Source organism: Oryzias latipes, chromosome 3 (genome assembly GCF_002234675.1).
Source record: "Oryzias latipes chromosome 3, ASM223467v1".
Lineage (NCBI taxonomy): Eukaryota > Metazoa > Chordata > Actinopteri > Beloniformes > Adrianichthyidae > Oryzias > Oryzias latipes.
In genome coordinates this window covers 33438788-33457705 of record NC_019861.2, presented here as the reverse complement: position 1 = coordinate 33457705, position 18918 = coordinate 33438788, and the positions used below count along the sequence as shown (strand labels likewise).

Genomic DNA, 18918 nt, shown 5'->3' with positions numbered 1-18918 from the left:
TGATCTGCACATTCTTGTGCAGTGGGAGCGCTCACCTGAACTGCCCAGACGATTCTAAATTGAATTGGACCAGACCGCTCACTGGAAACCAGACTTCATTATGATTTGCGTCGACCCAAGGTGACCCAATCCCCCTATACTCTGAATTGAAAAAACCAACATGACCGAGTCCATTGCTGTTTTGACGACCCATTCCAGCCAGGTGCCCCTGAACTCTGTCTAGATCCAAGAGTCTGAGCTGCTGAAGCTGAAAAATTCCATCTGACCACCAACGTTCTCCCTCATTCACTTCACAGCTCATCAAAAGCTCACAAAATAGCTGTGCAATCAAGAGGCACCAAGCTTGATAAAACATTTACACACTGACCCAGTGACCTCTGACCTACTTCTCTGAATTTGTGCATCATCTCCTGCACATGCACATACGTACAAGAGCACACGTATGTGTGCGACTGCACCCTGCTACAGTTGAACCGACCCAATCCCCACCCCCAGACAAGCACATGACAAAATAAACAGAGTCAGGACAAAAGGGAAGCCATGGTGAGGCTTTTGTTGTCAAAACAGGGCCTGGATATATGGCAGACTGCCATCATAAGACTCATCCATCCATTAAGTCACTCATTCACGCATCCAACTTCACCAGCTGCAAGCACATCTTTCAGGGCTCCAAGAATCAGCTGCTCCGTCCATCAATCTCCTAACATGAAAGTTTTACATCAAGTTGTTTTATTTTGACATCTGAGATCCACGTGGTCCAAAGACTAGCGAGAGCTTCCTGTGCTGTCAGCAGTTTGAACTGGAATTCAAAAGAGGGTTTGAGAAAGTCAGCAAAGTTTTGACAGCTCATCTTGTCTTTATGTAGTCAATAAGTGAAGCTGAAGGGTAATTTCATCTCTTTTTTTCCCCTTACTCAGCTAACCTTTTATTAAGAGATTATCATAAATGACTGATGGAATCATTTTAACCTCAAAATGAGACTATATCCTATTTTTTATTCTCTTTCATCAGAGGATCTAGATTCCCATCCAGCAAAGGTGTAATTACATTCATATCTGCCAACCACCACCTTCCAGTAACATAACTATGAAGCTTTCTGAAGCTACTTCATTGACTAACATCTCTGAAGCTGCAGCAAGCTCTCCGCCTTCTTTCCCACCAGTTAACAGATGTCGGTGAGAGTAATGACAGGAAATTAATTCAATCTGCACGGATGTTCATTGTGTTCTTTTCGAGAGTTTGAAATGGATAGAACTTCTTTTGTCAGCAAGTTTTGCAAAACCGTGATGCCTGATGTCATGTCAGGCTGTTTAAACTGCACCGGCTCAGTGGGTCTGTTCAGAAATGTGCACAGATGTCATGGGAGTAAACAAGCAGCCCAAAGAACCAACAGGCCGAGCGTAAACTATGAGCTGATCAAAAGATGCTGGAGCACATTGATTTCAATAGTTCTTCAGTTAAAGCAGGTAACATGTTGGGTGCATTTTAATAATTACTTTTAAGCAAAGCTCTAATCATCTTTAATGTCTATTTGACAATTTAAACTTTCTCCGTTTGATGAGTTTTCAATGATGAATAGGTGGAAAGATCAAAATTGCTCATTATATGACCTCAAGAGAACTTGGGATCAATGTTCTGCTGCAGAAAACAAACATCAACGAGTTCACCTTTAAATATCTAAGAAACAAAAGAGATGAATGTTTAGGAATAGGGTCATTAGTTTGTTTTATTTTTGAATATTTCTGGAATGAACAGCAATAAACAACTTTTGAATTGCTTCAAGTCAAATCTCATGATTAGGTTCAGTTTTGCACTGTCAACCTTTGCAAAGTAACTCATAAACAATAACCAAGCAAACTCTTTATCTGTTTTTTTTCTTCTATTTTTTTATTTCCCCACTTGTTCTGTCCAACATCTGAGCAAACAGATTAGAGCTGAAAGCCTTTTGTGTTGGACAGGTTTTACTATCACAAAAAGAGGTTATAGAACTTTAGAAGCCAGAGTGTAGATTTGTATTAACCCCCGTTTGTTGTATTTTTTTTTTATTTATTTATGTGTTACATTTAGTGTGTGTGGGGAGGGAGAGGGAAAGAATGTGTATGTGTGTGTGTGTGGGGGGGGGGGGAGTAAAAGGAAGAAAGGTGAAAAAGTGGGGGATACAAGTACTGATTTGAATAAGTTATTATTTTAAGCTGTAACAATTATACCAGATCTGCTGGAAAGACAAATATTACATCAAAGGTGAAGCAAACTCTTTAAACAAATAGATTAAATACTTGAATTTTCCATCCATGCATTCATCTTCTGAATCTGCTGCATCCCTTTCAGGGTCATGGGAGTGCTGGAGTCAATCCAGCGACTGTTGGGTGAAGGCGGCGTACACCCTGAACAGGTCACCATGTCTGATGCACAGTAACACACTCACACAAGACCTGGGGCAATTTAGAATCACCAATGAACCTATGAAGCATGTTTTGGACTGTGGGAGGAAGCTGGACTCCCTGGAGAAAACCCATGCATGAAAGAGGAGGACATGCAAAGAATCCAGCTGGGATTTGAACCAGGAACTTCCTGCTGTGAGGTGAGGTGGCTGACCACTACACCATCATGCAGCCCTTTAGGTCTGAGATTTTAATATGTAGATGTTTTTTGCATTTCAATTTCAATAATCTTCAAAGATCCTCTCACACTTCTGGACCACAACTTGGTCAGACAGCTCTTCTGGTGGTGATTTTAGGTCGTCATCTCACTTTATGTCCTTCTTGCCAACTGTTTCAAGTAAAATTAAAATCAAAAAGTGATTTTTTTTTTGAAAATGGTAAGAAACAAAGTTAAAGTTCTTAAGAGAATCATCACAGTCATATCCATTTAAAATAATTACAGGAAGATCAGCCGTCTTTAAAGCATACATAAAGGATGGAGGGGTGGGTGGGTGGTCCAAGACTTTCTGGCACTGCATACATCTCCACTTAGGTGCTGCTCTATACGATTCATAATTAAAAGACAAGTGGGCTGCATAGTCTTGCAGGCGCCCACCTCAAAGACTAGAGATAGTCAAGCTTTAATATCAATAGAAAAGACCTTTGGTTATGTTTTTACTTTAACATGTTTAAGACTTGGCAAGATTAAAGGGATGAACTCTTTTCTAAACACAACTTCCTCCCATAACTCCATTTTTAACTCTAGGAAGCCATTGACTCTTACACAGACGGTTAAAAATCTGTATTTTACAAAAATAAAATCTAAACAACACATATAAATATGTGAGTATGTTTTATTTTTCCTTTTTCTCACCTCATTTTATAGCGTTGTCCCCTTAGAAATGCGATTAGTTGTGAGGTCTGCTTCAAGGTTTCCTACTGTGATCTTACAAGACAAATGAGTAAGTGCTTACATGTTAAAGACTGGGGTTGAGCAGTGAGAAGCCTCAAGCTCTAAAACACATCTGCACTGCAGCTCAACAGAGACCACATGAGCACAGCTTTCGGTGAAGGGAGAGAAAAAAAATCCCATGCAGGACCAAACCTCCAAGTATCCACCACACTCAATGGAATCATAGACCAAGTAATTACAGTTTGCTTATGTCAATTATGTGTCTGTAAATGGGATATGAATTGGGTAAAGGAGAGATGTTGACTTTGGAACCTAGGAAAGAATAAAGAAAGGAGCCAAGCGTCAATGACAGGGCAGAACAAGGAGCTTTTCTTTCTTTAGCTTCCAAAGACTACTTCCACACCGCTACCACAAAGAAGCATTCCTACAGAAATAACAGGCCTGCTGAAATTTAGAAGGACCTTCATCATTACTCTAATAGAGATGTCTTTATTTATAATTTAGATCATTAAACAAGTTTTAATGTTTAACAAAAATAACCTAATTAAAGACCTAATTGCAGCTTTTAAATGGTGCTTTGACTTACTATATGAAAAGGCCTGCCTAAGCTGCTTGATTCCATATGAAACAGAAATTCCTTCTTAAACCTAATAACTGGTTGTGTCACTCTATGGTGCAACCACTGCAATCAAGTGTTTGTGATAATTGACAATAAGTTCTATCACATGCAAAAAGGTTTTTCCATTCCACTTCAGATTGTTTAAAATCCGCCACATTGGAGGATTTTCTAGCATGAACAGCAATTAAGGATCATAAAGAACGATTAGTCAGACTTCAATAAGACCAAAACCCTTCTTTGTTTATAATCCATTCATGCAGAGACATGATGGCGTTTAAAATTTTATTTTTTTGTAGAACCCAAGATTTTATGAACGGATGAAGCCCCACCCTATCCCACTATCACTGCTGGATGTGATGGTTGCTGTGATATTTTTTAATTGCAGAGATCATTTAATTCCAGTTTTAGCAGTGTAATACTGGTTTATAACACCCTAATGACTCTGAGTGACTGAATGTCATCAGTGCTGTGGTCTTGTGTCATGTAGAGTCACCCGTTGACTCTGAGCAGGTCTACAGAGCACAATACCAAAAAAAAAGGCTGTTGAGTCTTTTGTCATTTGGAGTTGTTAATTTTGGTCCCATTCTTTCACCCAGCATGTTTCAAGACGACCTCACCAGCACTAGTCCATACAGATGGAAACAAACCTGCCATCTAACGAGGTCACAAGTGAGTTCTGGCATTTTTACTGTCCTCTGCTGCCATGTAAATGACAAGAAATTGTTGTTTAGATTGACTTCAAATTGTTTGCCAACAGCTTAGCATGATTAGTCATCTGGAATTTGATGCATTTTTACTCGGTTTGCCCATTTCTAAGAAAGCAGTAGTTTTGTGCCATTAATCTCTTTGGTAATCACAATTCACCTTCCTCAGACAAAAAGTGATCTAACACATAGAAGTCACACAATAAGAAAAAATGAAGGACAAAACCAAAGATGAAAGGTAATATGACCAACAACCATGTTGACACAGATCTAAGCAACAGAAAAATTGTTAATATCTCTGCAACAGACTATTAAGGCCCGTACACACCGGGACGAATATTCGCCAGGCGTTATTCGCCAGCGTTTTTCGCCTCGTTTTTTGTGTTCACACCCAGGCGATTTTCGCTGACGATGAGCCGAGCGAACATGCAATTTCATTTCCTGACATTAGATGGCGCTTAATGTAAAACAGAAATACTCCTGTACACAAGGTGGCGCTACGCGACCTTACGCTTCTTAAAGTCGCTTTTCACTCAGAAGAAGAGAGCAAGTATTTACGCGCTTGTCAGAATCAAACAAAGAAAACATGAATATTTCAAGCACCAGTTGCTCCAACTGGTGCTTGGTTCGGGGATATTTTAGAATGTCCGTCATTATTTCTTCGCGGCAGTGTAGACGCTACTTGGCGTCTATCTTCTTCGCTGGTATATGTGCTCAGAAAGGCAGGTTTGTGTTTGAGCGCCCCCAAGTTGTGTTTTACTGTAACTTCAGAAGCTCCAGACACGTGTGCAAAAGCGCCATTCTCATTGGTCGTATAGTTTTCGACGCTGCGCATCAAACCAAAAAAACGAAGCCGAGGCGTTTTTTTAAAAATTGATGCTTTGACGCGTGGCGTTTTTTCACATCGGTGTGCACACTCACATTGGTGCCCTTTGTTTAATCACGAGGCGTTAAACGTCGGCGAAAATCGCCGGCGAAATTCGTCCCGGTGTGAACAGGCCTTCAGAGGCAGGGTTGAATTATGAACATATGTTTTGGAAAACGTGTTTCTAAAGTAGGATCCGTATTGGTAAGGGTTTCCAAAATTTGTATAAAATATCTCAAGCAAGCAACATATGAGAAATAAAACTTAATTGTAAAGGTTGTCCATCTATCAAACAAAATTTTAATTCATCGTTGACAATAATAGAGGTGTCTGTTCACACTAAATTTGGTCAGGAGTCATTTATACAAAACCATTTTAGTGCCATTCTGATGAAAATTCACCTTAACCAGGTTTTCTTATAATTTTGCTTTTTTAACTCACCACTGTTCCATTGAAGTTTGAAACGATACTTAAATGTCAGGTCTGGTAAAGCCCAGTCCTCAAGTTTTCCAGCCATCGCTGACTGGATCAGGTAATTCAAGATTTGATTGACTGAACAAACCTGGTCTTTGCAGGAAGTAGGGTTGAGACAACTGGAAGACAAGCCAAGCAATAGATGTTCTGGATCAAACGATGGGAAGCCCTGAAACACAAGTTACCGTGTCCAATGCGAAACCAGCATATGCGTTTGGCTGTGCATCAGTAGTTTAAACAGCCACTTGCCAATCAAATCTTCAACTCCCAACCTTGACAGTCTTGAACAAGATATCTAACATCACACCAACTGTAAATAATCTGCCAGATGGTTTAGGTAGAAGTATTTGTATAATGCAGTGATATCTCTCATGTAAAAAGTTGGGTCCACTCATGTTGGCACCTACTGAAACCCTGATAACACGGCCCAGAAACACTTGAAACATCAACCAAGTTGCTTTTTAAAACTAACCATTTAACAACAGCACCCGTCAATAGAGTGCCCTAGCAACAATATTTGATATATGGACTCTATTTGTAGAAGGTACAACATCCACTTGAACATTTCAACACCAACCATTAATCTTGTGTGAGAAAGACTTTGCCAAGGGAAAGGGACATAGAAGCACACATACAAAAACACTGACAGGTTTTTCTCTGCCTTTTATACACATCCCACCGCACACCCTCACTGAGAGCCTGACCCCAGACTCCTGCTGGCATCTAACATAGGGCACTGCATCAATGTCAGGATTCAGACCACCAGGGAAAAACTCAGGATCCCTCTAGGCACTGCTGCTGAATTATGGCCAACCATACTGTTGTGGGGAGATACTCTGATTTGTTGGACTTCTTTAGAAATGGACAGGTACAAATGACCCAAGAGCCTTCAAGAAATCAGTCATTCAGGAGTCCTTTTAGTCCTGCAAACGTGTGAGGGATTAAAGCACAGCGCTAAACACCTACAAATCACACAGTCTTAATTCCTAGCTACAAAGAGTACTATTTATTTCCTTAAATATTATATACTGCCCAGTTATCTTTATAAGCTACAACCAAAGGAAATATCTTCAAGATGAATTTGAAAACAGACAGCCTCTGGGGGCATAACTTCTCCTTATGTTGCTTATATAAACACACTCGTATTTGAATTTTATGATGAATTGAACATTCCATTTATTTGGAAGATAAGTGGATACCAGGAATAAATATTCTAAAATATAACAAATTGAAGTTTGACATGAAATATCTTCGGATGCAAAAGACAAAAGACGATTGCTGCATTGGCACGCTGGTTCTACAACCTCAAAGGGCATTACACTTAAACATCATTAATGCTTGGGAAAAGGGCAGGCCCCTTCTTTTCACCACAGGAAGCCCCCACAGAGCCCTCCACTTACAGGATTCACTGCTAGTTGCTACAACATGCGGCACCATGTCAACGACGGCTATCAGACAGCCGGTTTGATCTGAGCTGCTTGAAATGATGAGGCCTCTAACGACAGTTTCACCACCTCAGTGTGCAAAAACAGCTCTGACAGGGGGGATGGGGTTTGGGGTGCTGATAATGGTGACCCAACAAACCCAAACAGTGAGTCTGAAACAGGTTTTTGCAGGTTTCTTTGGTGTAATTAAAGCTACCAAAGCATGTAGACAAGACAATTCCATATCCTTTATCCGGTAACAGTAGTTTTCTGATAATGGATTAATTAAGCTAACACATCCATCTTTGTTCAAAATGTTCTGTGGCTTTACATTTGCACTCATGTAGCCTAAACAAAACGCTAGAGAGAGTCATATTCCGACTATAACCAAGGCCACAAAGCGTACTATAACCAAACGCCACAATGTGTTAAAACATTTGTAAAATGTGTCCATTTTCCTTGGGTGAGTTGCAGTGCGTCCATCGGTCATTTTTAACAAGTTTGCACAAGTTTGTCTTAAAAATGTAGATTTCTACAACCTTCTTCAATTAGCTTTTCACAGGTAAGAAAGTCTGAATATAAGGAAACTTCCTGATGGCTGGAAATAATGATTACTGGTGGGACTAAATATGAAAAATTAAATTCTCACAGAATGAAAAGCCTACATAAAAGTTTGTCCTAAATTTAGCTTGACCTTGATGCAATATTCACACAATACCATACAGAAAAAAAGTCTGTAGTTTAGAGGAAATGTGAATCACAGATACATCCACAACCTTGTCGGTTATATTGTTTTTCTCCCTGTGGTAATGGGAGTAAATGTGATGAGTTAAAAAATTAATTTGATTGTTCGACAAGAAAAACAAAATTGTTTGGTGCAGCTCTTTAATAACTCAACTCTCAAGTGAAAAACTAATGTTTGTACCAAGCATGTGTCACGCATTCAAGAACCCAGTAAATTGAGGCTGTTGAACATGTTTTTAGAACATGCCGTTTAAACGCATGTACCTACCAGGCTTTTTCTTTCACAGTTCTAGTCCGATATACGAAAGACTTTGTGTCGTTGAATTCCAGTCGGGCACAAACCGCAATTATTATTTTTTTTCCATGATCCAAACAGTTGGCACTTCTGTGAATTAGAAAGTACGCAACCCTTACGTCACTACCAGATCAGAGTTTACATTTACATAGACTTTTCATTGGAATTCATTTAAAATTCAATAGATGATGGTTGGTTCTCTGCTTTGAGGTTCTTCATTGTGGATCTAAGAGGAAAATGTCGGCCAGCTTTTTGACTGTCTGGAAAGCTTAATAATTCCTGTTGTGTATGCAACAGGGAAACAACATAAACACAACTTTTCATAAATAAGCATTATAATGAGAAGAATCATTTTGTTATTTATATACACGATTGTACAGGACCGAGTGGTATATGCTGACTTTAGGTATTTAGGTTGGGTGGGAGTTCAGAATGAGCTTGATTTGCTAAGATCTCCAGTCAAGCTCACAGAGAAAGATCCTATCCTGGAAGGGGGTTGGGAGGACAAGGGGGAACTGTAAATCACTCCGGTTCTGCATTCACTTCCCTAGTGAGCAGTTCTGAACTAGTACTACACAGTGAGAACCTGCTAAGTTGACCCCCTCCAACCCCCCATGCACCCGAGCAGGGAGGACCGAGGTCAAGCACCATAACGACCTTAGATGAAAAAACAAAGAAAAACACTTGCTTCTCTACTATACTACGCTCTTTAAGAAAATTCCACCTGAAAGGACAACAACCAGAAACGTCTCCCAGAAATGTAAGCATAAAGGCCCGTACACACCGGGACGAATATTCGCCAGGCGTTATTCGCCAGCGTTTTTCGCCACGTTTTTTGTGTTCACACCCAGGCGATTTTCGCTGACGATGAGTGGAGTGAACATGCAATTTCATTCCCTGACATTAGATGGCGCTTAATGTAAAACAGAAATACTCCTGTACACAAGGTGGCGCTGCGCAACTTTACGCTTCTTAAAGTCGCTTTTCACTCAGAAGAAGAGAGCAAGTATTTACGCGCTTGTCAGAATCAAACAAAGAAAACATGAATATTTCAAGCACAAGTAGCTCCAACTGGTGCTTGGTTCGGGGATATTTTAGAATGTCCGTCATTATTGCTTCGCGGCTGTGTAGACGCTACTTGGCGTCTATCTTCTTCGCTGGTATGTGTGCTCAGCAAGGCAGTTTTGTGTTTGAGCGCCCCCAAGTTGTGTTTTACTGTAACTTCAGAAGCTCCAGACACGTGAGCAAAAGCGCCGTTCTCATTGGTCGAGTAGATTTCGACGCGACGCGTCGAAAAAAAAAACGAACCCGAGGCGTTGTTTTTTTTTGACGCTTTAACGCCTGGCGTTTTTTCGCGTCGGTGTGCACACTCTCGTTGGTGCCCTTTGTTTAGTCACGAGGCGTTAAACGTCGGCGAAAATCGCCGGCGAAATTCGTCCCGGTGTGAACAGGCCTTAAGGCTCAATGAGAACAGAATACAAGTAAAAAACACCATGAAGAGACTTTTAAAGACAGATACCTACCCGAACTCTTCTCTGCATATAAATATCTGATCCTAGTGTCACCTGAAAATATCACTAGCTAAACCAGGTCACACTTTGACCAATCAGGCACTCAGATATGGTAGTAATGTATAAATTTGGTTTATCTGGGGAACTCAGACACATGATGGTCATTGCAAGGATGTTATCAGTGAGCTGAACCATTTCCGGTTTTTGCCCAAAATCGCAAAATTTATACTGCTTTAACTTTTCAAACTTAAGTCTCATCCAACTGTAGGTGGCACTAGTAAACAGTGGAAAGTCATTCGTCTTCTGAACTCGTTTTTGTCCCTTTCGGGGTCAGCCAGAGCCCATCCTCGCCACGCATGGGCAAATGCAGGGTACAACCTGGACGGGTAACCAGTTTGGGCATTAACACAACCATACACACCTTCATTAACCTATGAAGCATGTTTTCGGATGGTGGGAGGAGGCCACAATCCCCTGAAAAAACCCACACATGCACAGGGAGAACATGCAAAGTCAACACAGAAAGATCTGATTATGTTTCAGCAAGGACTTGCTGTGAGGCAAGAGCGCCAAGTACTGCGCCACCATGAAGCCTTAGTAGAAATTGTACATTTTTTTAAAACTGCAAACAACCTTCTGATCATACAGTTAAAAAATGGTTGTTAAAATTAAAAGTTCTGCCAATATTTCACTTTTTTTCATGTTTTTTTACACCCATCCTATTACTTTGAAGCCAATTTGTCAAAAAAAAATAATAATAATGTGGTTGTTTTTCTTTTATATTCTTTTAGGTTTTACTTCTTGTAAAAACAATAGTCTGGAGTCTGTGCTTAGACATTCTATCTGTGGCCCCAGGGTGGCACTTGAGACTGACATGGAAAGAAAAAAAAACTTGCGAGGGCTCAGTCGGGGTAAAAAATAGATCAAAACATTCATGCAAGTCTATTCAAATACAATCACCACCCAATCACATTATGTCCCTTTTAAGAAGAGGGTCAGTGATGTTTTATTGTGAGTCGGAGCGAGCCTAATGAAAGGGACAATGCAAAGATTAGCAGTGGCAGTCAGGCGGCTCAAACTTCACCCTGGCTTTTAATTGCTGCGAACAAGAAGAGATCGCGACAGGGCAAGCAGAGGACAAAAGAGGAGGAGGTACGAGGAGGTCTAGTGGCTGGATGATGGATGGAGGAATGGCTTTTTGAGGAGGTCTACTCTGTCCATCTGGTCCAAGCTGGTGTGGAACGTGTTGAGAAATATGTCAGTTTTCTGGTCTAGACACTTCAGCAGCCACAAATAAAAGTGGAGAGTCCTATAATTACAGCCTCTCTGGTCTTTGGCAATAAATACATGTTTGTGGAGTGAGAACAGTTGGTGTAAATCAATAAGGCCAAGCTCTGTCAAGTCTGAGCGAGTAATTAGATCATCCAAAAATTATAGTTTCAGAGGTTTAGAAAGAAAAATCCATTCATGAGATCTTAAGAGCTTTTGGCCAAAGTGTGCCTCACAGTGGGGATTCCCAAATTTACCCCAATATGAACCAGACATGGCTCCAAGATTTAGAAGAAATGTTTTGACCTAAACATCATAACCAACATTTCAGCCTCTTCAAGCCCACACGACCCAACAGTAAACCAGAATTTTAGCTTAAGCTTGCTTTATTAGACAGACTAAACCTAAAACCTGGATTTAGTCCGTTCAGTTTCAACACCAGACCATTGACTGTACCGGAGAACTGGACCGTGTGAGCATGGCGTCGCCCATGGAAACCACTTCTAGCTCCAACAAATCTAAGTCAATTCACTTGCCATTTTTTTCGCAATACTGGAGCAAGAGATCATCAGTGAGCAGTGATCGGTCGGTGTCGATCTGAGTCATCGTTTTCATGGCAACCACTCATCAATCAGGAGTGAGCTTGTTGGAAGGCCACAACCCTACCACTTGAAAGCGGGCTACATGAAATCTGTCAAACGTTCTGAATGCTGAACGTGGCAGGCGCCATCCACTTTTATTGAGGCCTCTAATTGGTCAGTTCAGAACTTGCACAACAGAAAAATATGGAAAAAACAGAGGATTTGATAGAACACATTAAAAAGGTATCCAATCAAGAATGGTTCTTCTGACCGATAGTATGACTTATAGTATGACTATAGCTGCTTATTTCTCTATAGAAGTCTATGGGATTTTGGCTTCTTAGAGCCAGCTGGTACTTTCCTGTTCGGAACGCCGGGGGGGGGGGTCACTCAGTCCAGTAATTATGTACAGTCAATGCACCAGCCTTACTGGTTTTTGCAGGGGTACTGCAGAAAATATGAAAGCAATAGTGGAGATTGTGAAAGCACCCTTACCAGCCCAGAGCACGTGGATATCGCTGCAGAGGATTCTGACAAGTTGCGGATAAATCCCTGATACAGGCAGTTGCGAAATCCCGCATCTCCAGTTACCGTGGAGATGCCGCCTGAGCCAAGAGTCTGTACGGTGAACCCGGGACCGACCACGGAGGACGGACGCAGGTCCAGGTGCAAGTCCTGCCCAAAGGCAGAGAAACTGTAGTGCAAAGAAGAAGAGAGAGACCTCCTGCTGCGGTGGCTTCTCCTGCCTACGTCGTGTGTCAGATATGCACCGTCAGAGTCCACCTCCACTGGGGTCACAATGATGTAGTCTGTGGAGGTAAACATCAAGACTTTACACTCAAAAGCACCCACAGCAATGAAAACACACATTTTCAGCACTTGAGCACTCATTCCCCATTGGTTTTGAAGCAGTCCTAGCTGACCCACTCAAAGACTTTCCCCCTGCCATGCAACTCATTTTTCCTCCCATTCTGTCTGCAGACATGGAACGCTGCCAGCTGGAAGAAAGCATCCACACATGTCAAAAGAGGAGCACTCACCATGATTTAATCCGTGGCTGCTGCTGAAAGAGGAGCTGGCCAAAACAGAGTGTGTGCAGTAGATGTGCAGAGTCTGCAAAAAAAAAAAAGGAAAGAAAGGGAGAGGAGGGGGAGAGAAACATAATTGAACAGGTAGCAACAGGTTGCATGGAGTGGGAAAAACTGTGGTGATAAAATGGAGCTCCTGTGTGTTGAAACTTGAGTTCACCACAGTAAAGAGACGATTAATAAAGCTGAAGAAACAACTGTTTGTTTGTCACTGAGCCAAACTACAGGTGCAGCAGCTGACAATGAAAGTCTGTGTACTTTAGTGCAACATGCCTTGATGATATTCCAGGACAAGAGGGTGGAGAGCAGCCTGACTGAGGTGCAGCCGACCAGCGGGACAGGTAAAGTCCAAATGAGGAGAAAAAGGTAATCCATGGTGATGCAAGCTTGCGCCTACCTCCTCAAAGGGCGCAAAAGTAGCAATAACCTGCGACAGCGCATAATGCAGTTGGCTGGCATGGTGTGTTGGTTCGGATCCGTTGGGCTGGAGCGGCCACTCATGAGCGCGTGTGAGGAGCAGCGGCGGGGAGAGGAGCCGGGGATCACCGGGAGGAGCGCCGACTGAACACCCCGCCGTGGCTGGTCGCGGCTCTGCGTCAGCGCGTGCAGGATGGAGCACGAAGCCCACAGCCAATCAGCGCGCAGCATCATTTGGCGCACACGAGAGAAAAGGAGAGATTCTCCTTCTGCCGGAGGCATTACGCTCGCTGCGTTACCGTGATGAAGTTAGTTTTAGGTAGGATATTCGACAGACATTCAGCGTGGATCCCCGGTGTTTTAGGGACCGTCGACAAATTCACAAGTACATGGTATGGGGAAGATTGTAGATCAAACCAAAATCCAAATGCTTTGCAAAAAGAAATACAATACAATGAAACATTTCCTCGAGTTGTGTTCAAATGATCTTATTTTGCAATGTTTTTATAAGAAAAATGCTTTAAGTTATTATTCTGGTATTTCGTCCACTAGCTCCCAGACCACGTGACCATAGGATTCCAAATCTATGCTGAATTATGGCACCGACATAACAATAGATTCACCAATTTATTTTATAATCATATATGCTGAATATTTTATCTGAATTTTTACATTAAAATTTCAGAAGTTCCCATACAAATTCTGGCAATGTCTTTCAATAGCTCCCGAATCACGTGACCCAACGATATGAAATGTGTGCTGAAAAGTCACTGGCATCCCAACATCAGACATGCCATTTTGTTTTGCCATCAAACATGATACAAATTTTATATGAAGTTTTATATTAAAATTATAGAGGTTTGCATATGAATTCTGGCATTTCTTTTCAATAACTTCCAAACTATGTGACTCAATGAGTCCAACTGTGTCCCGAATTGTGGCATTGACATTAACATCAGACACACCACTTTATTCTGCAATTATACATGATACAAATTTTATATGAATTTTATATTAAAATTCCAGCAGCTCGCATATGAATTCTGGATTTTTTTTTAATAGCTCCCAAACCACATGACCCAAACAGAAGTTGATTAAAAACAACATGAGGAAAATGTTTTACCTAAAAAATTTCTTTTGCAAATCATTTTGGGTTTGATCTGAATTTTCGCCACATCATGTACTTGTTAATTTGTTGACGGTCCCTAAGAGACACCACTGGGAATCCGCGCTGAATGTCTGTAGAATAATCAATCTGAAACTAACTTCACCGCGGTTGCTGCGTTCAAATCCAGCTCGGACATTTTTACTTCAAGCAATAAATGTTTTTGCAAGGTTTTTTTTTCATTCTTATGTTTTCATCTTAGAGAAAGAAATTAAATATAAAATATTAAAAATCAAATTTAGCAATAATCAGGCAGAATGTGAAACCTCTTTTTATTTAATTTATGAATTTTTCCCTCTGTTATTGAATTAGTGTTTTTATAGTATTTGCATTGATACTTGCAGCTAAAATGGCCATGTAATAACCCTCCCAAACACTAGATGGCAGCGCAGATTCCTTTGCTTTTTGAAATAAATCTTTATTGTCAATAGTCTTTCAAAATGTGAACATGTTTATGATAACTGTTTCCCTAGAAGAAGAAAAAAACATGTTGAAGACTATTTTATAACCATATTTTATCATTTCAGGTTAGTCATTTTTGATTTTTCAGAACAGACTAATCATGTTTTAAAGTCAGTTTCCTTAAAATTATTCTGTAAGGGGACCTTTTCTAACCACTTTCTCTTGTGAACATACTATTTTGCCAAAATTATGATTAGATCAAGTTTCGCTGTAATGGAAGATTGAATCAATAAATATAAATATTATGTTAATTTAATGTAACATTTTTATTCCATTGCTCTGCAGTAAACCAGGCCTTCTGACAGTTGAAGCTTTAAAAGCTTTAATGTTCAGGAACAAAAAGCAAACAAAAAAAACAAGCGGGGAGCTTGTGGCTCGCCGATTGTAGCACCTATGTCACTGTTTGGTTTTTTGTCCGCTTCTAATTCACAACGGTTTGATTAACCCTTGTTCTATCCTATGGGGTCAAGATGACTATTGACGTGTTCTCCCTACCATGACAAAGGTGGATAAAGGTGGAGAGGATTTCATGTAATCCATGGACACCAGTGAAGATCACAAATCATTAAAGAAAAAAGGTTCAGCGCACTGTCTAGTGGGTCTAGATGACCCAACTCCCAATGTTAAAGTGCCTAGGATAGCACAAGGGTTAAAGTAAGACTCGGAAAGGCAATTTTGAGCTTAATTTTCTTCCCATGATCAGTCCACTATCATGAGAAAAATGCAACAAGAAGATGTTAGAAACCCCAAAACACAATTTTCATTGGAGTTTTTCCCCATTCTTTATTTCAAACAAATGACTGTGCTTACCGTTTCTTCCTACTGATGTCAAACCAGCTTTAGTAAGAAAGTGATGCTGTTTCCCCCGGTCCCAAACATTCAGTGTCTGAGTCAATCAAATCAGTTGTGATGCCTCAGTTAGGAAATGTTGGCAGGATGAAGATTTTTCTCTCCTACTACGGTGGGTTACAGGTGTTTAAAGATGAACACAAGAGGAAAGCGACCAGCAAAAGCACCAAAAAAAGATTTACTTTTGGTCACCTGAAGTTTATCACTTGACTGCTGGAAAAATTCTGCACTTTAAAGCATGTTTGCTCTGAAACCTGCACAGTATGATAGATCACAGCACAGTTAGCCATGGTAAAAATGAAAAGTCAGAAAACTGCTAAGCATTGATATTGTGGTTGTCCACCTCTTTCAGATCCAACCAGTTTCCAGATGCACATCAGTAAAAAGCGGGAGAATTTAGAAAGATGAGTTTTAAAGTGCAGCTGAACTTGTTTCTGCCCTTGAATGCTCTTTCTCTGCTGCTTCAGACTTTATCTGCTTCTCCCGTACAGATGCCTGGTGGCTACAGATGTTTTTACGACCACAACCTGAAAAGTATTATCCATTGGCACACCACAGCTCAATGCGCTGTGCCACTGTGCTGACAGACAGTGTGCTTATTTATGGGACTCTAAACCAACTGTCTAAAGCCTTTAACAGTCTCTTCCTTTCTTACGAAGGCTCTGCCCCGGTTGGGTTTTAGAGTTACCAGTGCCTGTCAAGCCAGTCCTGATGTTTGTTACCCAACAGCAATGCAACATATCCAATTGCAGCTGGAAATATAAGCATTTGGGTTTTCTGGCCAGGGATAGAAATAGATTTGAAGATTTAGAGACCACACTGAGACGAGATCCATCCCTCGAGTCCTCTGTTCTGGGAGCACGGTGTGAGTGAAAGCAGAGGAAAGAAACCCAATGACAAGCTGAAGACACGTCAGAAAGAACAGACGGCATACATGCACATTCTCATGCTATATAGATATACACACATTCAGTTAAGAGTTAGAATGAACTTTTTATCATGCATAATCATGCATATTTTAATCACATCTCTGCAGGACTGATATTGTAACTCAGATTAGGCAGAAACATATGAATCTCGCCATCATGGCACTGGTTTTATCCTTGATTCTGGTTCAGGGTAAAAGATTAAAAAAAAAAAAAAAAGAAAAGAATGGCTCCAAGGGCCCTGTTATCACCCATGTGGTCTTCATCATCTATATCTGGTTTATGTCCCTTCACTCTTTCTTATCTTCCTTCCTCTGAATCACTTTACAGTCATACATGTCCAACATGTGCTTCTCTCTACAGTGTGACTCCATCATAATGTGTAGCCGGTTGTCCACCAGCAGCCTTTCAGTCTGAAACTGAATGTCTCAAAGGATGTTTGTTAACTTCCTTTGTGTTCGCTGTCTTGGCTTTTAGATCACCACCTCATACTCTTCCTGTACACGTTCCTGGTTAATTCATTACATGTATGACTTACGTTCCGTTCCGTCATACCCTCCTGTACCTTGTTTGGTTTAGTGGGCCTGCCTCCCATTTTTTAGGGCACAGGATCTTTTTCATATTGCAGCAGTTGCTTTGGGTGGAAATTCTGTCAAGTCATTGTTTCTATGGTAACCACTCTAGCCAATCAGGAATGAGCTTGCTGAAACTGGGCTAAAGGAAATCTGAAACGTTTTAAACCTGGGGGCCAACAGGCACCACCTACTTTTGAGGCATCTAATTGGCCATTTTCTAACTTGAATAACTTGCACTACAGGAAAATATCATAAAAAAATTGATTATTATTAATAATAACAATTGATACTTTATTTATTCCACAATGGGGACATTTTTGACCCATCCCCTGGGGGAGCAGTGAGCTGCAGCTGAACTGCGCTCAGGAGGCAGTAGTGTTGAGGGTCTTTCCCAAGGACCCCCATTGGGTGATGTCAATTGCTTGCCTTTGAAATGGTAACTGCCCCCAGGACCATTATTTTAAATCGAACCCTGGATTCCTGCGTGGCAGCCTTCTACCTTACCAACTGAGCTACCCAGCTGCCTTTAAGAGCCATTTGGTCCAGTTTCTTTCTGATCATAACACAGAAAGAGCCACATAGTTCCACTTAATTTGAAAGAACACATTTTTTGTGGCCATCAAGCCATCCATTTTTAAAATCTAGCTTTTAAATATTTACAATAATTAATTTATAAATGTGTCAATTCTTTCTTTATACAACAACTTAACGTCCTTACGTCGGACAGCAGCACATACAAGTTCTTTTGTTATCATTTTTCCTAAAACCAAAGAGCCACAATGGAGGGACAAGAGCTGCATGTGGTTAGGAGCCTCAGGGTCCAGACCTCTAGTCTTTTTCTAATGTACAGTCAATTGTCAAGGAAACAACCTACTGTAGACCACAGAGCGCTCCAAAAAATTTGTTTTGTTGCAGGTTATAACAAGTTAGCTAATTTCCACTTGTACTCTCTGTACTCCAATTAAAGTCGTTGAAATTTGACAGTGTCATGTGTGACAAAGTTTTTAAAAAACAGACGAGACAAACAGAAACAGACAAGAAATCATCCTCATCTCTAGTTCCTTCTCAGTTTGATCCTCACAAGTTCACAAAAAAAATCTCTTCCACTGAAGTTTTGACAAATTTTCAGAGGATGCAATCACACTTGCAGGCCTCCATCTGTAAACGGTGTAAGAAAAACACCTTAAGTCTTCAGTTCATGTTTTGTTTTCAAGTTTTAAGCATGATTGTAATGCAACATAAATTTACAGTATGTAACTTTTAAACTGTCTCTTCAGATGTTCGTTTACGATGTATTCTCATGTATTTTTTAAATTGCATGCTCAGTAGTTTTTGGTGTTATGTTATGTTATGCTGTCTTTGTAGATGTTTTTTTCTGAGCACATTTGTTCTTGGATGTACATCAGCTTATTTCAGTGCAGTTCTCATCAAGACAGTAGATTCTGTTTCAAATCGAATGAAGTTTTTATTTACAGAAACATCAAACGTGTTATTTAGACCTTTAGAGAAACGGACTCCAGGAACTTGGTCTTTTTTCTCACGTTTTTCTTTTGCTTTGTTGGCTTGTTTGGCCTGTGAGGCAGCTTTGCTTTTTCCAGTGTGGACTCCAACAAAAGT

At 40.6% G+C, this 18918-nt stretch overlaps 1 protein-coding gene across 1 annotated transcript in view; it reads right to left on the bottom strand.

The window, feature by feature from the left end:
- adamts18 (ADAM metallopeptidase with thrombospondin type 1 motif 18) overlaps positions 1-13705 on the bottom strand; it is a 59236-nt gene extending 45531 nt beyond the window's left edge. The window contains exons 1-3 of the mRNA XM_011494105.2: positions 13181-13705; positions 12860-12932; positions 12315-12628 (exon numbers count right to left, since the gene is read on the bottom strand). Of these exons, the coding sequence (XP_011492407.1) occupies positions 12315-12628; positions 12860-12932; positions 13181-13282 (489 nt within the window). The 5' untranslated portion in view covers positions 13283-13705. The remainder of the gene's footprint in view (positions 1-12314; positions 12629-12859; positions 12933-13180) is intronic.
- Positions 13706-18918: the final 5213 nt, after the last annotated feature.